The sequence below is a fragment of the Telmatherina bonti genome (genome assembly GCF_933228915.1).
Source record: "Telmatherina bonti genome assembly, chromosome: 13".
NCBI classification, from domain to species: domain Eukaryota; kingdom Metazoa; phylum Chordata; class Actinopteri; order Atheriniformes; family Telmatherinidae; genus Telmatherina; species Telmatherina bonti.
In genome coordinates this window covers 39697942-39717432 of record NC_136611.1, presented here as the reverse complement: position 1 = coordinate 39717432, position 19491 = coordinate 39697942, and the positions used below count along the sequence as shown (strand labels likewise).

Below are 19491 nucleotides of genomic sequence, written 5' to 3'. Positions count from 1 at the left end.
TTACCAAAATAAATTTGACAGTCTTTTCAATGTGTGTTTGTGTATACATTGAAACGAGAAAACTGAGTTCACTGGGAAACTCAGTTAGACATCAGTTAGTGCTGTCCCTGATCTGTGACCCATCTTTTGCATCTTTATTAGTCCTGTACGTTGTGTCAGCAGCTTCCTGTGACAACACTACTTCAATCCTTCTGGACCTGACAGCAGTTTCTGTGAGGACTTCAAATAATCCAAACAACCCTGGTTGTTATGTTGTTGATTTAGCTGCATAGCAGCTATCAAGAATTAATAAATATAATTACCAATAGAAAGCAAACTACAAACAGGTTTTCTTTCAGCAAAACAAGGACAAATCTGTGAACTGTAGGGGTCACGGACCAGCAACTCGCTAACTGTGTGTGTGTGTGTGTGTGTGTGTGTTTCTCAGGTGTGTGATGCAGCGGCTGCGTTGTGGTAGCCAGGAGTCGTTGCTAAGTGCTAGCTGTGTGTCATCCTTGGAACTCCGAATGGACCAGTCAGTGATCATCAAACCTGTTCATTCCTCCCTGCTGGGACAGGACTACTGCTTTGAGGTACACACAGTTAATACACAGTAAATACACATACATACTACATGATGTACAGTAATTTTCACAGTAACTATACAAGGTACTACACAGACACTATGAGCAGTTACTACACAATAACAGCACACAGAAATGATGCGCAGTCACTGCAAACACATGGTAACAACAGACAGTAACATTAAATATCAAGTACATCTATACCCATTAGCAGCACATGTCACATTGCACGGTAACAGTGCACGGTAACAGTGCACGGTAACAGTGCACGGTAACAGCGGATGTACAAATGCACAGTAACAACAAAGCAAATACACACGGAGAGTACACACTGTAAATACACCAGGTCACTATAAACAATACCTACACACAGTACACATGACCTTGCAAATTCTCCACAGTGATAACCTTACTCTCTGTCTCCTAGGTAACAACCTCAACAGGCACCAAGTGCTTCTCATGCCGCTCGGCAGCAGAAAGAGACAAATGGATGGAGAACCTTCGGCGAGCCGTTCATCCAAATAAGGACAACAGCCGGCGGATGGAGAATGTGCTGACGGTGTGGGTGATTGAGGCCAAAGACCTACCTGCCAAGAAACGGTAAGACGCTGTACTATGAAAGTCTCGCACCTGCTGCTACAATCGCTGCTACGATGGTACTTCTGTATACTCTAGGTACTTCTGTGAGCTGTGTCTGGATGACAGTCTCTATGCTCGAACGTCATGCAAATTGAAGACAGACAACATCTTTTGGGGTGAACGTTTTGACTTCAGCAGCCTCCCCTCCGTCGCCTCCATCACGCTGCATCTGTACAAAGACACTGACAGGAAGCGGAAGAAGGACAAGAGTAGCTATGTTGGCCTGGTCAACATTCCTGTTGCCACGGTGACTGGCAGGCAGCTGGTGGAGAAGTGGTACTCTGTGAGCACACCCAGTACAATGCGAGGTACATAGCCTATAGATGATTCCATACCTGGTCCCGTCAGGTTTCTGGTTTGGACTTGGTGGTGAATCTTCTTCTGTTTTACTGTATCGTCTGCTGTCCCCATGTCTGTTTTTCAGGGAAGTCATCGGTTCCGACGGTTCGGGTCAAAGCTCGCTATCAGAGTATTGTTATCCTCCCAATGGAGCAGTACAAAGAGTTTGCAGAGTACATCAGCTCCAACTATCTTCTGCTCTGCTCCACCTTGGAGGCCTCCATGAGCCTGAGGGCTAAGGAGGAACTGGCTGCAGCACTCGTGCACATACTCCACAGCACTGGCAAGGCTAAGGTGGCTCCACCTACTTCACCTGACTCCGTACAGCTGTACCTTACCACATCCTCTACTTCTAACTCCACACACTTCACCTTTGGTCAAAAACATAATTACTTTTAATTCTATTCTATTCTATTCTATTTTACAGTCATTTAGCAGATGCTTTTATCTAAAGAGACTTACTTCAGAGTGAGAACAACACAAACACTAGATCAAACAGTAGAGGACATCGTAGGAAGATGCTGGTGGACTGTCCAGTTGGATGCAGATCCTCGCATGAAGTGCTGCAGGCTAAGTTCTCCAACTTTCCAACAAACACAGCTAAACTAAGTGTTAAAGTTCTCCTTGAAGAGCTGAGTCTTCAGCTGGGTCTTAAAAGTAGACAGGGACTCTGCAGAGCGGACAGAGTTTGGGAGATCATTCCACCATCGTGGAACAACAGAGGAAAAGAGTCTGGCTGGTGATTTAGTCCCACGTTGTGGTGGTAACACCAGTCTTTCACTGGTGGAACGTAGCTGTGGAGAGGGAGTGTAGGTCTGGATTAGGGAGTGAAGGTAGACAGGAGCCGTTTGACTTATTGTTTTGTAAGCCAGAAGCAAAACTTTAAATTTGATGTGTGCTGCGACTGGAAGCCAGTGAAGAGCGATTAGCAGCGGAGTGGCATGAGATTGGTTGGAGTGGTTGAAAACCAGACGTGCTGCGGCGTTCTGGATCATCTGCAGAGGTTTAACCAGCACGCAGGCAGACCTGCCAGTAGGGAACTGCAGTAATCGTTGCGTGAGATGACCAGAGCCTGAACCAGAAGCTGGGTTGTGTGTTCTGTCAGGTACGTCTGATTCTCTTGATGTTGTGGAGAGCATATCGGCAGGTACGGGCAACCGAGGCAACATGGACCTTAAAGGTCAACTGGTCATCCACCATGACACCCAGATTCCGGGCAGCAGGCGTAGGAACAAGTGTGATAGAGTCAAGCTTCACACATCTCTGCGGAGGTAAGGAAGGATTGGCTGGGCAGACAATGAGCTCCGTCTTGGACAGATGGAGCTGAAGGTGGCGATCCTTCATCCATGCAAATATCAGCAAGGCAAGCTGATATTCTCATTGAGACGGTTGTGTTACTGACTTGAAGACATGATGAGCATGGTTCCCTTGCATACGTTCCATTTGAAATGCTTTTTCAACACATCCACAGGAATTAATGTTATTAGTTCACAAGTATATGCTATATATCAGTAATCAGAGGCAGAGGGACAGATTTGGTTATATGTGAGTGAATCAACATTAAAAAGGATGGGAAGCAGTCCGTATTGCTCTGCAAACTACATTCCCAAATGCTGGTTAGCTGCTAATGGTAGATGGAGAGTGACAGAGTGTGTTTTTTATTTAATATAAGTGGCCTACTTGTTTTGTCTTATTTTTACCAATCAGATCTGTAAGGGTGGAGGTCGATACGTTTCAAACAGTAATTGATAGAAAAAAAAGGATGAATTCCTGTATGACTTTATAAAAGAAACCAAGCAGCAATGCCACCATATTTACATGTATGGTGGAACTTTTGTTGTTTAAAACCACATGCCAATAAGAAAGAACAAAAACTGCTGGATGTGCGCTATTTCCATCCATCATCTTCACCTGATGGCAACACCTAATTTGACCTAAATTATCCTTCTTAACTCACCTCCACCTTTTGTCTCTGCAGGATTTTTTGACGGACCTGATGATGTCAGAGGTAGACCGCTGTCGTGACAATGACCAGTTGATCTTCAGAGAGAACACGCTAGCGACTAAAAGTATAGAAGAATACTTGAAGCTGATTGGACAGAAGTACTTACAGGATGCCCTCGGTACACACACAAATGAGCTTCACACACACATCAGGTTCTCTGTGTTTTATGTATTTTAATGATTCCTGGTGTTCAGGGGAGTTCATCAAAGCTCTGTACGAGTCTGATGAAAATTGTGAGGTGGACCCATCTCGCTGTGCAGCCTCTGACCTCGCAGAGCATCAAGCCAACCTGAGGATGTGCTGCGAGTTGGCGTTTTGCAAGATCCTTGACTCCTACAGGTATGCACAAATGAGAGACTGATAAACAGGTGCAGACCATATCTGTTTCTTGATATGCACATTATGTCACCAAACCCAGGGTTTTCCCTCGGGAGCTGAAGGAGGTTTTTGCATCATGGCGTCAGGAGTGCAGTAACAGGGGTCGACCAGACATCAGTGAGCGTCTCATCAGTGCTTCATTGTTCCTGCGCTTCCTATGTCCAGCAGTGATGTCGCCATCACTGTTTGACCTGATGCAGGAATACCCAGATGAGCGAACAGCAAGAACACTGACGCTGATTGCCAAAGTGATCCAGAACCTTGCCAACTTCAGCAAGTAAGCCAAGGAGTTTTGCAATATATCCGTTTCTGGATCTCATCTGTGACATGTCACCTGTTGCTCCAGGTTTGGTACTAAAGAGGAGTACATGCTGTTCATGAATGACTTTGTGGAGCGGCAGTGGAGCAGCATGCAACGTTTCCTGCAGGAGATCTCGAACCCTGATGGACTGAACCATACAGCTGGCTTTGATGGATACATCGACTTAGGCAGAGAGCTGTCAAGCCTGCACTTTTTACTGACTGAGATAGACCAGGTAAAGCACCTGACTATACATGTATATCAAGTATACATACAATATGTACGCTCTACATATATATGTACATTTATTTATAGAATGTAGTGCAAGGAAGCAGAACATTTCCACAGGCTATATTATAGTGTTTGTTTTACTTTCGTAATTACAATTGACTCTTTCTTTCAAAGACTACCTATGATCCTTAAAACCAACAGCTCCCGGTTAAGAGGCTGTGAAGCGTATTTCTCCATGTGCACCGGACTCTTTCAAGACCTGTTATGACGAGCATTTATCAGAACTCATTAAGCTCTCAAAAATAATACACAGATGAGCTGAAAATGAAGAGAATGCATGGCAGGAGCAAAGTGGAGAAAAGTTTACAACCATTCTGATGGAAAAGGGGAGATTGCTAGCTAGCAAAGTGGACGGCTTGAGGTGGTAACAAGGACACAAATCAATGTTTTTGTGTTTCCCAGAGACAACTTCTTTTCCTTTTCCCCCACCTTTACCTCCAGGTGTGCCTGTCCAAGCTTGGTCCTCTTCCTCGGATCCTCAGAGATGTGTCAGCAGCTCTTGTGAAGCCAGTGGGCGTGGCCAGTGCTGGGGGCGTGTCATCACCAGAGCCCCAGCGCGTGGTATCCCCGCCCCCTCTTTCCCCGCCTCTGTCTCCCCCCCTGGCAGCCTGTAATCCTTCAGTTGGCCTGCAGGGCAGTGTGGGACTAGATGGAGGGTAAATACTGTTACCTCAAACATCCAAAGCATACACAGTGCTAATAGTGTGCAGGTTATTTCTGTATTTATTTGACATGTTAACCAAAATTTTGTCAACAATCTGAATTATTTTACTTCGACTGTCTTGCTGATAGTCTCTCCTAAAGTTCTCTCTGCTTTTAGTTTGGTGGACTTCACCAGACTTCCATCTCCGACTCCAGAAAACAAGGATTTGTTCTTTGTCACCAAGGGCTCCAGCCTGCAGCCTGCATCAGGTGAAATCTTACCTCCATCCAGTCAGTTTGTCCTCACCTCTGCATATGACCTCAAGCATCTTACCTTGCTGATGTCACTTCCTGTAGGTATGCGGGGCTCTCCAGCTCCAAGCTCATCCTACTCAGAGCCCAATGAAAACGATGTGGGGTTTGAAATGAGCAATGGGGTCCGTAGAGAGGGGCCAGAGCTGACCAATGAGAGCCGCAGTTTGTCTCTGGTGGACCTACAGGACACCTCCCCTGGCAATGGCCTTGATGACAGCCAATGGCAGCGAAGGACAGGGCTCCTCCCCCTCTCCTTTCAGAATCCTGTCTATCACATGACCACCACATCACCGCGACAACCTCAGCAGCAGATGGACGCCACACCGTCAGACAGCTCAGCTGGCTCCCAGGGAAACGCTGAAGACAAGAACATCACAGCAACCAAACCCGCTTTCCTTACCCAGATGTCGGTGGGGCTTGGGGGGGCCGAGAGGGGGGAAAGGATGTCGGCCATGTCAAGCAGTAGCAGCGGCGAGGAATACTCAAGACGAGCTCTGTCTCTCACCGACACACTCACAGGTACGCTTGGGTCAGAATCCAGCTTCACAATAAAGTCTGATCACATGACTGTTGTTGCTCCTGCCTACAGGTAGCTCCGCCCCCCCACGGCAAAACTCTTCAGGTCCTCAGCGACGCATTGATCAGCCTCCTCCACCATCCTCCGCTCCACCCGGTCCTCCCAGAGGCAGGACGCCTCCCAGCATGCTCAGTGGCTCCGCCTACCCTCCGCGCCCTGCTTCCGGCAGCATGATGTCATCGAGCCCTGACTGGCCGAGTGGTGGCCAATCACGGCTTAGACAGATGTCATCATCATCTAAAGGAGACAGTCCTGAGAAACAACGGCCTGCTGCCAAGGTAACCAGGCTATCCGTGCTCAGTTCATGGAGTCTGTCTCCCTTCTTTAGTCTCAGTCCCGCCTGGCGTCTTACCTGTCTGACGCCCCTGCCGACGGATCCTGCAGCTTTCATCATCATCATCACCATCTTCATCTTTGTGTGTAAAGTTTAAGAGATTGTTGAGAAACCTGTAAGTCACCTGTGGGGAACTCTGCCAGGCCCAAAAGGTACTGGTCCGTAACCCTATGGATGGAAGTGTGGCGGGACAGGACATCTGAAAGAACAAAGCGCTGCCCATCAGTCAGGAGGTTTTATCCTCCCTGGGACGTTTACAGGGTGGGGTCAAAGAGGACCAAGTGCTGGTTCAGGTGATCAGGTGTGTTTGTGATCCAGGTTCCGTCACCGTGCGCACTGGATCGAACTGCAGCCTGGCTTCTAAACATGAACTCTGCCTCCTCCTATGGTGAGACAGAGGAAGATCGTCGTGACGACGCCCTGGTGGAGAAGGTAAGAGAGTTCTGCTAGTTGGCCTAGGTCCCTTCTGCAGGTTTTAATACACCTGTGTGTTTTTAGTACCAGCAGGAGATCACACTGCTACAGGAGAAGCTGCGTGTTGCCGCTTTGAGACAGGAGGAGTGTGAAGCTCGTCTGATGGTCCAGGATCAGCAGAACCAACACATGCTTCAGGAGTACCAGGTCAGTGGCACGCCTCGCTCACCTACAGATGGATGAGGTCACATGATCAGGTCAGTAACACACCAGGGTCACATGACAAAGTTGAGCCAATGGTGTGTGTTTCAGGCTCGGCTGGAGGACACGGAGAGTAGACTGAGGAGGCTGCAGGACGACAAAGACCTTCAGATGAACAGCATCATCAGCAGGTCGGAGCAGCTGTCTGTCTGTCTGTCTGTAGGAGAGGTTAAAGAGGTACCTGGCTGACCTGTTGCTTGTGTAGGTTGATGGCAGTGGAGGAGGAGCTGAAGAAAGATCACTCTGACATGCAGGCAGTGGTCGACTCAAAGCAGAAGATTATTGAGGCCCAGGTATCCATCCACCAATCTCACCTTTATGTCTCACTAACCCGAGCCCTTACGCTCGCCCTAACCCTAACCCTAGCCCTAGCCCTAACCCTAACCCTAGCCCTAGCCCTAGCCCTAGCCCTCGCCCTAACCCTAGCTCACCTGCCTGCATCTCTTCCATTTTAACCGGTCCTGTCCAGCACCGTAGCACACAGAACGGCGTCTGTGTTCCACATGTACCCCGACAGATTCACGCTACCAAGAAGACGTGTCTTATATATGGCTGCCCTTCATAATCAGAATGTTTTTATTGCAATCATCAGTCCTGATATGGCAGGTAAGGGGAAGGTGGGAAGGAAAGGACGGCAGAGAAAGGTTCAGAATTAAAGTGGGAAGGAAAAAGTTCTCTAAGCTCTAAGATTCCCAGAACCCAGGAGAGAGCTGCCAGCCCACCAAGTCCAGGGCGGAAGACACCCCCAGACCGGAGACCCAAGGTGGGACGAGACACCGAGTAGCAGAGGGACAAGGCCGGCAGGAGTCGAAGACTCCACGGGGAGCCAGCCCCCCCCTGGGGGAGCCAGCCCCCCCCACTGGGGGAGCCAGCCCCCCACTGCCCCGGGGAACACTTGCCCCCCCCCAGCTGAGCCCCAATTAGGACCAAGCAGGACCAGCCGGTCCAGAGTATACTACCGCAGACCACCACCACCAATATACCAGGGCTAGGTACCCCAAGGACATGTCCATTACCGTCACCCCCTCAATCTCTCACCTCTCCATCCTCCCTTGGGTGTCTCACCCACATCTCTCTTTAGTATCTAGCTCCCCCATCTTTTTCTCACCTCTGCATGTTAAATGTCTCCCACCTCCCACCTCGTCTCGGTCACGCCTTCACGTTCCGACCCAACCCAGTCTCTCACCTCGTCTCGGTCACGCCTTCACGTTCCGACCCGACCCAGTCTCTCACCTCGTCTCGGTCACGCCTTCACGTTCCGACCCGACCCAGTCTCTCACCTCGTCTCGGTTACGTTCCGACCCGAACCAGTCTCCCACCTCGTCTCGGTTACGTTCCGACCCGACCCAGTCTCCCACCTCGTCTCGGTTACGTTCCGACCCAACCCAGTCTCTCACCTCGTCTCGGTCACGCCTTCACGTTCCGACCCAACCCAGTCTCCCACCTCGTCTCGGTTACGTTCCGACCCGACCCAGTCTCCCACCTCGTCTCGGTTACGTTCCGACCCGACCCAGTCTCTCACCTCGTCTCGGTCAGGCCTTCACGTTCCGACCCGACCCAGTCTCTCACCTCGTCTCGGTCAGGCCTTCACGTTCCGACCCGACCCAGTCTCCCACCTCGTCTCGGTCACGCCTTCACGTTCCGACCCGACCCAGTCTCCCACCTCGTCTCGGTCACGCCTTCACGTTCCGACCCGACCCAGTCTCCCACCTCGTCTCGGTCACGCCTTCACGTTCCGACCCGACCCAGTCTCCCACCTCGTCTCGGTCACGCCTTCACGTTCCGACCCGACCCAGTCTCTCACCTCGTCTCGGTTACGTTCCGACCCGACCCAGTCTCTCACCTCGTCTCGGTCACGTTCCGACCTGACCCAGTCTCTCACCTCGTCTCGGTCACGCCTTCACGTTCCGACCCGACCCAGTCTCTCACCTCGTCTCGGTCACGCCTTCACGTTCCGACCCGACCCAGTCTCCCACCTCGTCTCGGTTACGTTCCGACCCGACCCAGTCTCTCACCTCGTCTCGGTTACGCCTTCACGTTCCGACCCGACCCAGTCTCCCACCTCGTCTCAGTTACGTTCCGACCCGACCCAGTCTCTCACCTCGTCTCGGTCACGTTCCGACCCGACCCAGTCTCTCACCTCGTCTCGGTTACGTTCCGACCCGACCCAGTGTCTCACCTTGTCTCGGTTACGTTCCGACCCGACCCAGTCTCCCACCTCGTCTCGGTTACATTCCGACCCGACCCAGTCTCCCACCTCGTCTCGGTTACGTTCCGACCCGACCCAGTCTCCCACCTCGTCTCGGTTACATTCCGACCCGACCCAGTCTCCCACCTCGTCTCGGTTACGTTCCGACCCGACCCAGTCTCCCACCTCGTCTCGGTCACGCCTTCACGTTCCGACCCGACCCAGTCTCCCACCTCGTCTCGGTCACGCCTTCACGTTCCGACCCGACCCAGTCTCCCACCTCGTCTCGGTCACGTTCCGACCCGACCCAGTCTCCCACCTCGTCTCGGTTACGTTCCGACCCGACCCAGTCTCCCACCTCGTCTCGGTTACGTTCCGACCCGACCCAGTCTCTCACCTCGTCTCGGTTACGTTCCGACCCGACCCAGTCTCTCACCTCGTCTCGGTCAGGCCTTCACGTTCCGACCCGACCCAGTCTCCCACCTCGTCTCGGTCACGCCTTCACGTTCCGACCCGACCCAGTCTCCCACCTCGTCTCGGTCACGCCTTCACGTTCCGACCCGACCCAGTCTCCCACCTCGTCTCGGTTACGCCTTCACGTTCCGACCCGACCCAGTCTCCCACCTCGTCTCGGTTACGTTCCGACCCGACCCAGTCTCTCACCTCGTCTCGGTCACGTTCCGACCTGACCCAGTCTCCCACCTCGTCTCGGTCACGCCTTCACGTTCCGACCCGACCCAGTCTCTCACCTCGTCTCGGTCACGCCTTCACGTTCCGACCCGACCCAGTCTCTCACCTCGTCTCGGTCACGCCTTCACGTTCCGACCCGACCCAGTCTCCCACCTCGTCTCGGTTACGTTCCGACCCGACCCAGTCTCTCACCTCGTCTCGGTTACGCCTTCACGTTCCGACCCGACCCAGTCTCCCACCTCGTCTCAGTTACGTTCCGACCCGACCCAGTCTCTCACCTCGTCTCGGTCACGTTCCGACCCGACCCAGTCTCTCACCTCGTCTCGGTTACGTTCCGACCCGACCCAGTGTCTCACCTTGTCTCGGTTACGTTCCGACCCGACCCAGTCTCCCACCTCGTCTCGGTTACATTCCGACCCGACCCAGTCTCCCACCTCGTCTCGGTTACGTTCCGACCCGACCCAGTCTCCCACCTCGTCTCGGTTACATTCCGACCCGACCCAGTCTCCCACCTCGTCTCGGTTACGTTCCGACCCGACCCAGTCTCCCACCTCGTCTCGGTCACGCCTTCACGTTCCGACCCGACCCAGTCTCCCACCTCGTCTCGGTCACGCCTTCACGTTCCGACCCGACCCAGTCTCCCACCTCGTCTCGGTCACGTTCCGACCCGACCCAGTCTCCCACCTCGTCTCGGTTACGTTCCGACCCGACCCAGTCTCCCACCTCGTCTCGGTTACGTTCCGACCCAACCCAGTCTCTCACCTCGTCTCGGTCACGCCTTCACGTTCCGACCCGACCCAGTCTCTCACCTCGTCTCGGTCACGCCTTCACGTTCCGACCCGACCCAGTCTCTCACCTCGTCTCGGTCACGCCTTCACGTTCCGACCCGACCCAGTCTCCCACCTCGTCTCGGTTACGCCTTCACGTTCCGACCCGACCCAGTCTCCCACCTCGTCTCGGTTACGTTCCGACCCGACCCAGTCTCCCACCTCGTCTCAGTCACGCCTTCACGTTCCGACCCGACCCAGTCTCCCACCTCGTCTCGGTCACGTTCCGACCCGACCCAGTCTCCCACCTCGTCTCGGTTACGTTCCGACCCGACCCAGTCTCCCACCTCGTCTCGGTTACGTTCCGACCCGACCCAGTCTCCCACCTCGTCTCGGTTACGTTCCGACCCGACCCAGTCTCCCACCTCATCTCGGTTACGTTCCGACCCGACCCAGTCTCTCACCTCGTCTCGGTCACGCCTTCACGTTCCGACCCGACCCAGTGTCTCACCTCGTCTCGGTTACATTCCGACCCGACACAGTCTCTCACCTCGTCTCGGTTACATTCCGACCCGACCCAGTCTCTCACCTCGTCTCGGTTACGTTCCGACCCGACCCAGTCTCTCACCTCGTCTCGGTTACGTTCCGACCCGACCCAGTCTCCCACCTCGTCTCGGTCACGCCTTCACGTTCCGACCCGACCCAGTCTCCCACCTCGTCTCGGTCACGTTCCGACCCGACCCAGTCTCCCACCTCGTCTCGGTTACGTTCCCACCGGACCCAGTCTCCCACCTCGTCTCAGTCACGCCTTCACGTTCCGACCCGACCCAGTCTCTCACCTCGTCTCGGTTACGTTCCGACCCAACCCAGTCTCTCACCTCGTCTCGGTCACGCCTTCACGTTCCGACCCGACCCAGTCTCCCACCTCGTCTCGGTTATGTTCCGACCCGACCCAGTCTCCCACCTCGTCTCGGTTACGTTCCGACCCGACCCAGTCTCCCACCTCGTCTCGGTTACGTTCCGACCCGACCCAGTCTCCCACCTCGTCTCGGTTACGTTCCGACCCGACCCAGTCTCTCTCCTCGTCTCGGTTACGTTCCGACCCGACCCAGTCTCTCACCTCGTCTCGGTCACGCCTTCACGTTCCGACCCGACCCAGTCTCCCACCTCGTCTCGGTTATGTTCCGACCCGACCCAGTCTCCCACCTCGTCTCGGTTACGTTCCGACCCGACCCAGTCTCCCACCTCGTCTCGGTTACGTTCCGACCCGACCCAGTCTCCCACCTCGTCTCGGTCACGTTCCGACCCGACCCAGTCTCCCACCTCGTCTCGGTTACGTTCCGACCCGACCCAGTCTCCCACCTCGTCTCGGTTACGTTCCGACCCGACCCAGTCTCTCACCTCGTCTCGGTCACGCCTTCACGTTCCGACCCGACCCAGTCTCTCACCTCGTCTCGGTCACGCCTTCACGTTCCGACCCGACCCAGTCTCCCACCTCGTCTCGGTTACGTTCCGACCCGACCCAGTCTCTCACCTCGTCTCGGTTACGCCTTCACGTTCCGACCCGACCCAGTCTCTCACCTCGTCTCGGTTACGTTCCGACCCGACCCAGTCTCTCACCTCGTCTCGGTTACGTTCCGACCCGACCCAGTCTCTCACCTCGTCTCGGTCACGCCTTCACGTTCCGACCCGACCCAGTCTCCCACCTCGTCTCGGTTACGTTCCGACCCCACCCAGTCTCTCACCTCGTCTCGGTCACGCCTTCACGTTCCGACCCGACCCAGTCTCCCACCTCGTCTCGGTTACGTTCCGACCCGACCCAGTCTCCCACCTCGTCTCGGTTACATTCCGACCCGACCCAGTCTCTCACCTCGTCTCGGTCACGCCTTCACGTTCCAACCCGACCCAGTCTCCCACCTCGTCTCGGTTACGTTCCGACCCGACCCAGTCTCCCACCTCGTCTCGGTTACGTTCCGACCCAACCCAGTCTCTCACCTCGTCTCGGTCACGCCTTCACGTTCCGACCCGACCCAGTCTCTCACCTCGTCTCGGTTACGTTCCGACCCGACCCAGTCTCCCACCTCGTCTCGGTTACGTTCCGACCCGACCCAGTCTCCCACCTCGTCTCGGTTACGTTCCGACCCGACCCAGTCTCCCACCTCGTCTCGGTTACGTTCCGACCCGACCCAGTCTCTCACCTCGTCTCGGTCACGTTCCGACCCGACCCAGTCTCCCACCTCGTCTCGGTCACGTTCCGACCCGACCCAGTCTCCCACCTCGTCTCGGTCACGCCTTCACGTTCCGACCCGACCCAGTCTCCCACCTCGTCTCGGTTACATTCCGACCCGACCCAGTCTCTCACCTCGTCTCGGTTACGTTCCGACCCGACCCAGTCTCCCACCTCGTCTCGGTTACGTTCCGACCCGACCCAGTCTCCCACCTCGTCTCGGTTACATTCCGACCCGACCCAGTCTCTCACCTCGTCTCGGTCACGCCTTCACGTTCCGACCCGACCCAGTCTCCCACCTCGTCTCGGTTACGTTCCGACCCGACCCAGTCTCCCACCTCGTCTCGGTTACATTCCGACCCGACCCAGTCTCCCACCTCGTCTCGGTCACGTTCCGACCCGACCCAGTCTCCCACCTCGTCTCGGTTACGTTCCCACCGGACCCAGTCTCCCACCTCGTCTCGGTTACGTTCCCACCGGACCCAGTCTCCCACCTCGTCTCGGTTACGTTCCGACCCGACCCAGTCTCCCACCTCGTCTCAGTCACGCCTTCACGTTCCGACCCGACCCAGTCTCTCACCTCGTCTCGGTTACGTTCCGACCCGACCCAGTCTCCCACCTCGTCTCGGTTACGTTCCGACCCAACCCAGTCTCTCACCTCGTCTCGGTCACGCCTTCACGTTCCGACCCGACCCAGTCTCCCACCTCGTCTCGGTCACGCCTTCACGTTCCGACCCGACCCAGTCTCCCACCTCGTCTCGGTCACGTTCCGACCCGACCCAGTCTCTCACCTCGTCTCGGTTACGTTCCGACCCGACCCAGTCTCCCACCTCGTCTCGGTTACGTTCCGACCCGACCCAGTCTCTCTCCTCGTCTCGGTTACGTTCCGACCCGACCCAGTCTCTCACCTCGTCTCGGTTACGCCTTCACGTTCCGACCCGACCCAGTCTCCCACCTCGTCTCGGTTACGTTCCGACCCGACCCAGTCTCTCACCTCGTCTCGGTTACGTTCCGACCCGACCCAGTCTCTCACCTCGTCTCGGTTACGTTCCGACCCGACCCAGTCTCTCACCTCGTCTCGGTCACGCCTTCACGTTCCGACCCGACCCAGTCTCCCACCTCGTCTCGGTTACGTTCCGACCCGACCCAGTCTCCCACCTCGTCTCGGTTACGTTCCGACCCGACCCAGTCTCTCACCTCGTCTCGGTTACGTTCCGACCCGACCCAGTCTCCCACCTCGTCTCGGTTACGTTCCGACCCGACCCAGTCTCTCACCTCGTCTCGGTCACGCCTTCACGTTCCGACCCGACCCAGTCTCTCACCTCGTCTCGGTCACGCCTTCACGTTCCGACCCGACCCAGTCTCTCACCTCGTCTCGGTCACGTTCCGACCCGACCCAGTCTCCCACCTCGTCTCGGTTACGTTCCGACCCGACCCAGTCTCTCACCTCGTCTCGGTTACGTTCCGACCCGACCCAGTCTCCCACCTCGTCTCGGTTACGTTCCGACCCGACCCAGTCTCCCACCTCGTCTCGGTTACGTTCCGACCCGACCCAGTCTCTCACCTCGTCTCGGTAACGCCTTCACGTTCCGACCCGACCCACTCTCCCACCTCGTCTCGGTTACGTTCCGACCCGACCCAGTCTCCCACCTCGTCTCGGTTACGTTCCGACCCGACCCAGTCTCCCACCTCGTCTCGGTTACGTTCCGACCCGACCCAGTCTCCCACCTCGTCTCGGTTACGCCTTCACGTTCCGACCCGACCCAGTCTCTCACCTCGTCTCGGTTACGTTCCGACCCGACACAGTCTCTCACCTCGTCTCGGTTACGTTCCGACCCGACCCAGTCTCCCACCTCGTCTCGGTTACGTTCCGACCCGACCCAGTCTCTCACCTCGTCTCGGTCACGCCTTCACGTTCCGACCCGACCCAGTCTCCCACCTCGTCTCGGTTACGTTCCGACCCGACCCAGTCTCTCACCTCGTCTCGGTCACGCCTTCACGTTCCGACCCGACCCAGTCTCCCACCTCGTCTCGGTTACGTTCCGACCCGACCCAGTCTCTCACCTCGTCTCGGTCACGCCTTCACGTTCCGACCCGACCCAGTCTCTCACCTCGTCTCGGTCACGTTCCGACCCGACCCAGTCTCCGACCTCGTCTCGGTTACGTTCCGACCCGACCCAGTCTCCCACCTCGTCTCGGTTACGTTCCGACCCGACCCAGTCTCTCACCTCGTCTCGGTCACGCCTTCACGTTCCGACCCGACCCAGTCTCTCACCTCGTCTCGGTCACGCCTTCACGTTCCGACCCGACCCAGTCTCCCACCTCGTCTCGGTTACGTTCCGACCCGACCCAGTCTCCCACCTCGTCTCGGTTACGTTCCGACCCGACCCAGTCTCCCACCTCGTCTCGGTTACCTTCCGACCCGACCCAGTCTCTCACCTCGTCTCGGTCACGCCTTCACGTTCCGACCCGACCCAGAGTCCCACCTCGTCTCGGTTACGTTCCGACCCGACCCAGTCTCTCACCTCGTCTCGGTTACGTTCCGACCCGACCCAGTCTCCCACCTCGTCTCGGTTACGTTCCGACCCGACCCAGTCTCTCACCTCGTCTCGGTCACGCCTTCACGTTCCGACCCGACCCAGTCTCCCACCTCGTCTCGGTTACGTTCCGACCCGACCCAGTCTCCCACCTCGTCTCGGTTACGTTCCGACCCGACCCAGTCTCCCACCTCGTCTCGGTCACGTTCCGACCCGACCCAGAGTCCCACCTCGTCTCGGTTACGTTCCGACCCGACCCAGTCTCCCACCTCGTCTCGGTTACGTTCCGACCCGACCCAGTCTCCCACCTCGTCTCGGTTACGTTCCGACCCGACCCAGTCTCCCACCTCGTCTCGGTTACGTTCCGACCCGACCCAGTCTCTCACCTCGTCTCGGTTACCTTCCGACCCGACCCAGTCTCTCACCTCGTCTCGGTCACGCCTTCACGTTCCGACCCGACCCAGTCTCCCACCTCGTCTCGGTTACGTTCCGACCCGACCCAGTGTCTGACCTCGTCTCGGTTACGTTCCGACCCGACCCAGTCTCCCACCTCGTCTCGGTTACGTTCCGACCCGACCCAGTCTCTCACCTCGTCTCGGTCACGCCTTCACGTTCCGACCCGACCCAGTCTCCCACCTCGTCTCGGTCACGTTCCGACCCGACCCAGTCTCTCACCTCGTCTCGGTTACGTTCCGACCCGACCCAGTCTCCCACCTCGTCTCGGTTACGTTCCGACCCGACCCAGTCTCTCTCCTCGTCTCGGTTACGTTCCGACCCGACCCAGTCTCTCACCTCGTCTCGGTTACGCCTTCACGTTCCGACCCGACCCAGTCTCCCACCTCGTCTCGGTTACGTTCCGACCCGACCCAGTCTCTCACCTCGTCTCGGTTACGTTCCGACCCGACCCAGTCTCTCACCTCGTCTCGGTTACGTTCCGACCCGACCCAGTCTCTCACCTCGTCTCGGTCACGCCTTCACGTTCCGACCCGACCCAGTCTCCCACCTCGTCTCGGTTACGTTCCGACCCGACCCAGTCTCTCACCTCGTCTCGGTTACGTTCCGACCCGACCCAGTCTCCCACCTCGTCTCGGTTACGTTCCGACCCGACCCAGTCTCTCACCTCGTCTCGGTCACGCCTTCACGTTCCGACCCGACCCAGTCTCTCACCTCGTCTCGGTCACGCCTTCACGTTCCGACCCGACCCAGTCTCTCACCTCGTCTCGGTCACGTTCCGACCCGACCCAGTCTCCCACCTCGTCTCGGTTACGTTCCGACCCGACCCAGTCTCTCACCTCGTCTCGGTTACGTTCCGACCCGACCCAGTCTCCCACCTCGTCTCGGTTACGTTCCGACCCGACCCAGTCTCCCACCTCGTCTCGGTTACGTTCCGACCCGACCCAGTCTCTCACCTCGTCTCGGTAACGCCTTCACGTTCCGACCCGACCCACTCTCCCACCTCGTCTCGGTTACGTTCCGACCCGACCCAGTCTCCCACCTCGTCTCGGTTACGTTCCGACCCGACCCAGTCTCCCACCTCGTCTCGGTTACGTTCCGACCCGACCCAGTCTCCCACCTCGTCTCGGTTACGCCTTCACGTTCCGACCCGACCCAGTCTCTCACCTCGTCTCGGTTACGTTCCGACCCGACACAGTCTCTCACCTCGTCTCGGTTACGTTCCGACCCGACCCAGTCTCCCACCTCGTCTCGGTTACGTTCCGACCCGACCCAGTCTCTCACCTCGTCTCGGTCACGCCTTCACGTTCCGACCCGACCCAGTCTCCCACCTCGTCTCGGTTACGTTCCGACCCGACCCAGTCTCTCACCTCGTCTCGGTCACGCCTTCACGTTCCGACCCGACCCAGTCTCCCACCTCGTCTCGGTTACGTTCCGACCCGACCCAGTCTCTCACCTCGTCTCGGTCACGCCTTCACGTTCCGACCCGACCCAGTCTCTCACCTCGTCTCGGTCACGTTCCGACCCGACCCAGTCTCCGACCTCGTCTCGGTTACGTTCCGACCCGACCCAGTCTCCCACCTCGTCTCGGTTACGTTCCGACCCGACCCAGTCTCTCACCTCGTCTCGGTCACGCCTTCACGTTCCGACCCGACCCAGTCTCTCACCTCGTCTCGGTCACGCCTTCACGTTCCGACCCGACCCAGTCTCCCACCTCGTCTCGGTTACGTTCCGACCCGACCCAGTCTCCCACCTCGTCTCGGTTACCTTCCGACCCGACCCAGTCTCTCACCTCGTCTCGGTCACGCCTTCACGTTCCGACCCGACCCAGAGTCCCACCTCGTCTCGGTTACGTTCCGACCCGACCCAGTCTCTCACCTCGTCTCGGTTACGTTCCGACCCGACCCAGTCTCCCACCTCGTCTCGGTTACGTTCCGACCCGACCCAGTCTCTCACCTCGTCTCGGTCACGCCTTCACGTTCCGACCCGACCCAGTCTCCCACCTCGTCTCGGTTACGTTCCGACCCGACCCAGTCTCCCACCTCGTCTCGGTTACGTTCCGACCCGACCCAGTCTCCCACCTCGTCTCGGTCACGTTCCGACCCGACCCAGAGTCCCACCTCGTCTCGGTTACGTTCCGACCCGACCCAGTCTCCCACCTCGTCTCGGTTACGTTCCGACCCGACCCAGTCTCCCACCTCGTCTCGGTTACGTTCCGACCCGACCCAGTCTCCCACCTCGTCTCGGTTACGTTCCGACCCGACCCAGTCTCCCACCTCGTCTCGGTTACGTTCCGACCCGACCCAGTCTCTCACCTCGTCTCGGTCACGCCTTCACGTTCCGACCCGACCCAGTCTCCCACCTCGTCTCGGTTACGTTCCGACCCGACCCAGTGTCTGACCTCGTCTCGGTTACGTTCCGACCCGACCCAGTCTCCCACCTCGTCTCGGTTACGTTCCGACCCGACCCAGTCTCTCACCTCGTCTCGGTCACGCCTTCACGTTCCGACCCGACCCAGTCTCCCACCTCGTCTCGGTTACGTTCCGACCCGACCCAGTCTCTCACCTCGTCTCGGTCACGTTCCGACCCGACCCAGTCTCCCACCTCGTCTCGGTCACGTTCCGACCCGACCCAGTCTCTCACCTCGTCTCGGTTACGTTCCGACCCGACCCAGTCTCCCACCTCGTCTCGGTTACGTTCCGACCCGACCCAGTCTCTCACCTCGTCTCGGTTACGTTCCGACCCGACCCAGTCTCCCACCTCGTCTCGGTTACGTTCCGACCCGACCCAGTCTCTCACCTCGTCTCGGTTACGTTCCGACCCGACCCAGTCTCCCACCTCGTCTCGGTTACGTTCCGACCCGACCCAGTCTCCCACCTCGTCTCGGTTACGTTCCGACCCGACCCAGTCTCCCACCTCGTCTCGGTCACGTTCCGACCCGACCCAGTCTCCCACCTCGTCTCGGTCACGTTCCGACCCGACCCAGTCTCTCACCTCATCTCGGTCACGCCTTCACGTTCCGACCCAACCCAGTCTCTCACCTCGTCTCGGTCACGCCTTCACGTTCCGACCCGACCCAGTCTCTCACCTCGTCTCGGTCACGTTCCGACCCGACCCAGTCTCTCACCTCGTCTCGGTTACGTTCCGACCCGACCCAGTCTCCCACCTCGTCTCGGTTACGTTCCGACCCGACCCAGTCTCCCACCTCGTCTCGGTCACGCCTTCACGTTCCGACCCGACCCAGTCTCTCACCTCGTCTCGGTTACGCCTTCACGTTCCGACCCGACCCAGTCTCCCACCTCGTCTCGGTCTGGCCTTCACGTTCCGACCCGACCCAGTCTCCCACCTCGTCTCGGTTACGTTCCGACCCGACCCAGTCTCTCACCTCGTCTCGGTTACGCCTTCACGTTCCGACCCGACCCAGTCTCCCACCTCGTCTCGGTCACGCCTTCACGTTCCGACCCGACCCAGTCTCCCACCTCGTCTCAGTCACGCCTTCACGTTCCGACCCGACCCAGTCTCTCACCTCGTCTCGGTCACGCCTTCACGTTCCGACCCGACCCAGTCTCT

At 57.3% G+C, this 19491-nt stretch overlaps 1 protein-coding gene across 1 annotated transcript in view; it reads left to right on the top strand.

Moving 5' to 3' along the window:
* LOC306764063 (disabled homolog 2-interacting protein-like) overlaps positions 1 to 19491 on the top strand; it is a gene marked incomplete at its 3' end in the record, with an annotated part of 40273 nt that overhangs the window by 9340 nt on the left and 11442 nt on the right. Inside the window, exons 3-18 of the mRNA XM_079251085.1 lie at positions 428 to 572; positions 991 to 1163; positions 1239 to 1510; positions 1627 to 1835; positions 3520 to 3664; positions 3741 to 3885; positions 3965 to 4201; positions 4271 to 4460; positions 4958 to 5172; positions 5337 to 5428; positions 5516 to 5992; positions 6063 to 6328; positions 6703 to 6816; positions 6883 to 7005; positions 7111 to 7190; positions 7265 to 7352. Coding sequence (XP_079107211.1) covers positions 428 to 572; positions 991 to 1163; positions 1239 to 1510; positions 1627 to 1835; positions 3520 to 3664; positions 3741 to 3885; positions 3965 to 4201; positions 4271 to 4460; positions 4958 to 5172; positions 5337 to 5428; positions 5516 to 5992; positions 6063 to 6328; positions 6703 to 6816; positions 6883 to 7005; positions 7111 to 7190; positions 7265 to 7352 — 2971 coding nt within the window. The remainder of the gene's footprint in view (positions 1 to 427; positions 573 to 990; positions 1164 to 1238; positions 1511 to 1626; positions 1836 to 3519; positions 3665 to 3740; positions 3886 to 3964; positions 4202 to 4270; positions 4461 to 4957; positions 5173 to 5336; positions 5429 to 5515; positions 5993 to 6062; positions 6329 to 6702; positions 6817 to 6882; positions 7006 to 7110; positions 7191 to 7264; positions 7353 to 19491) is intronic.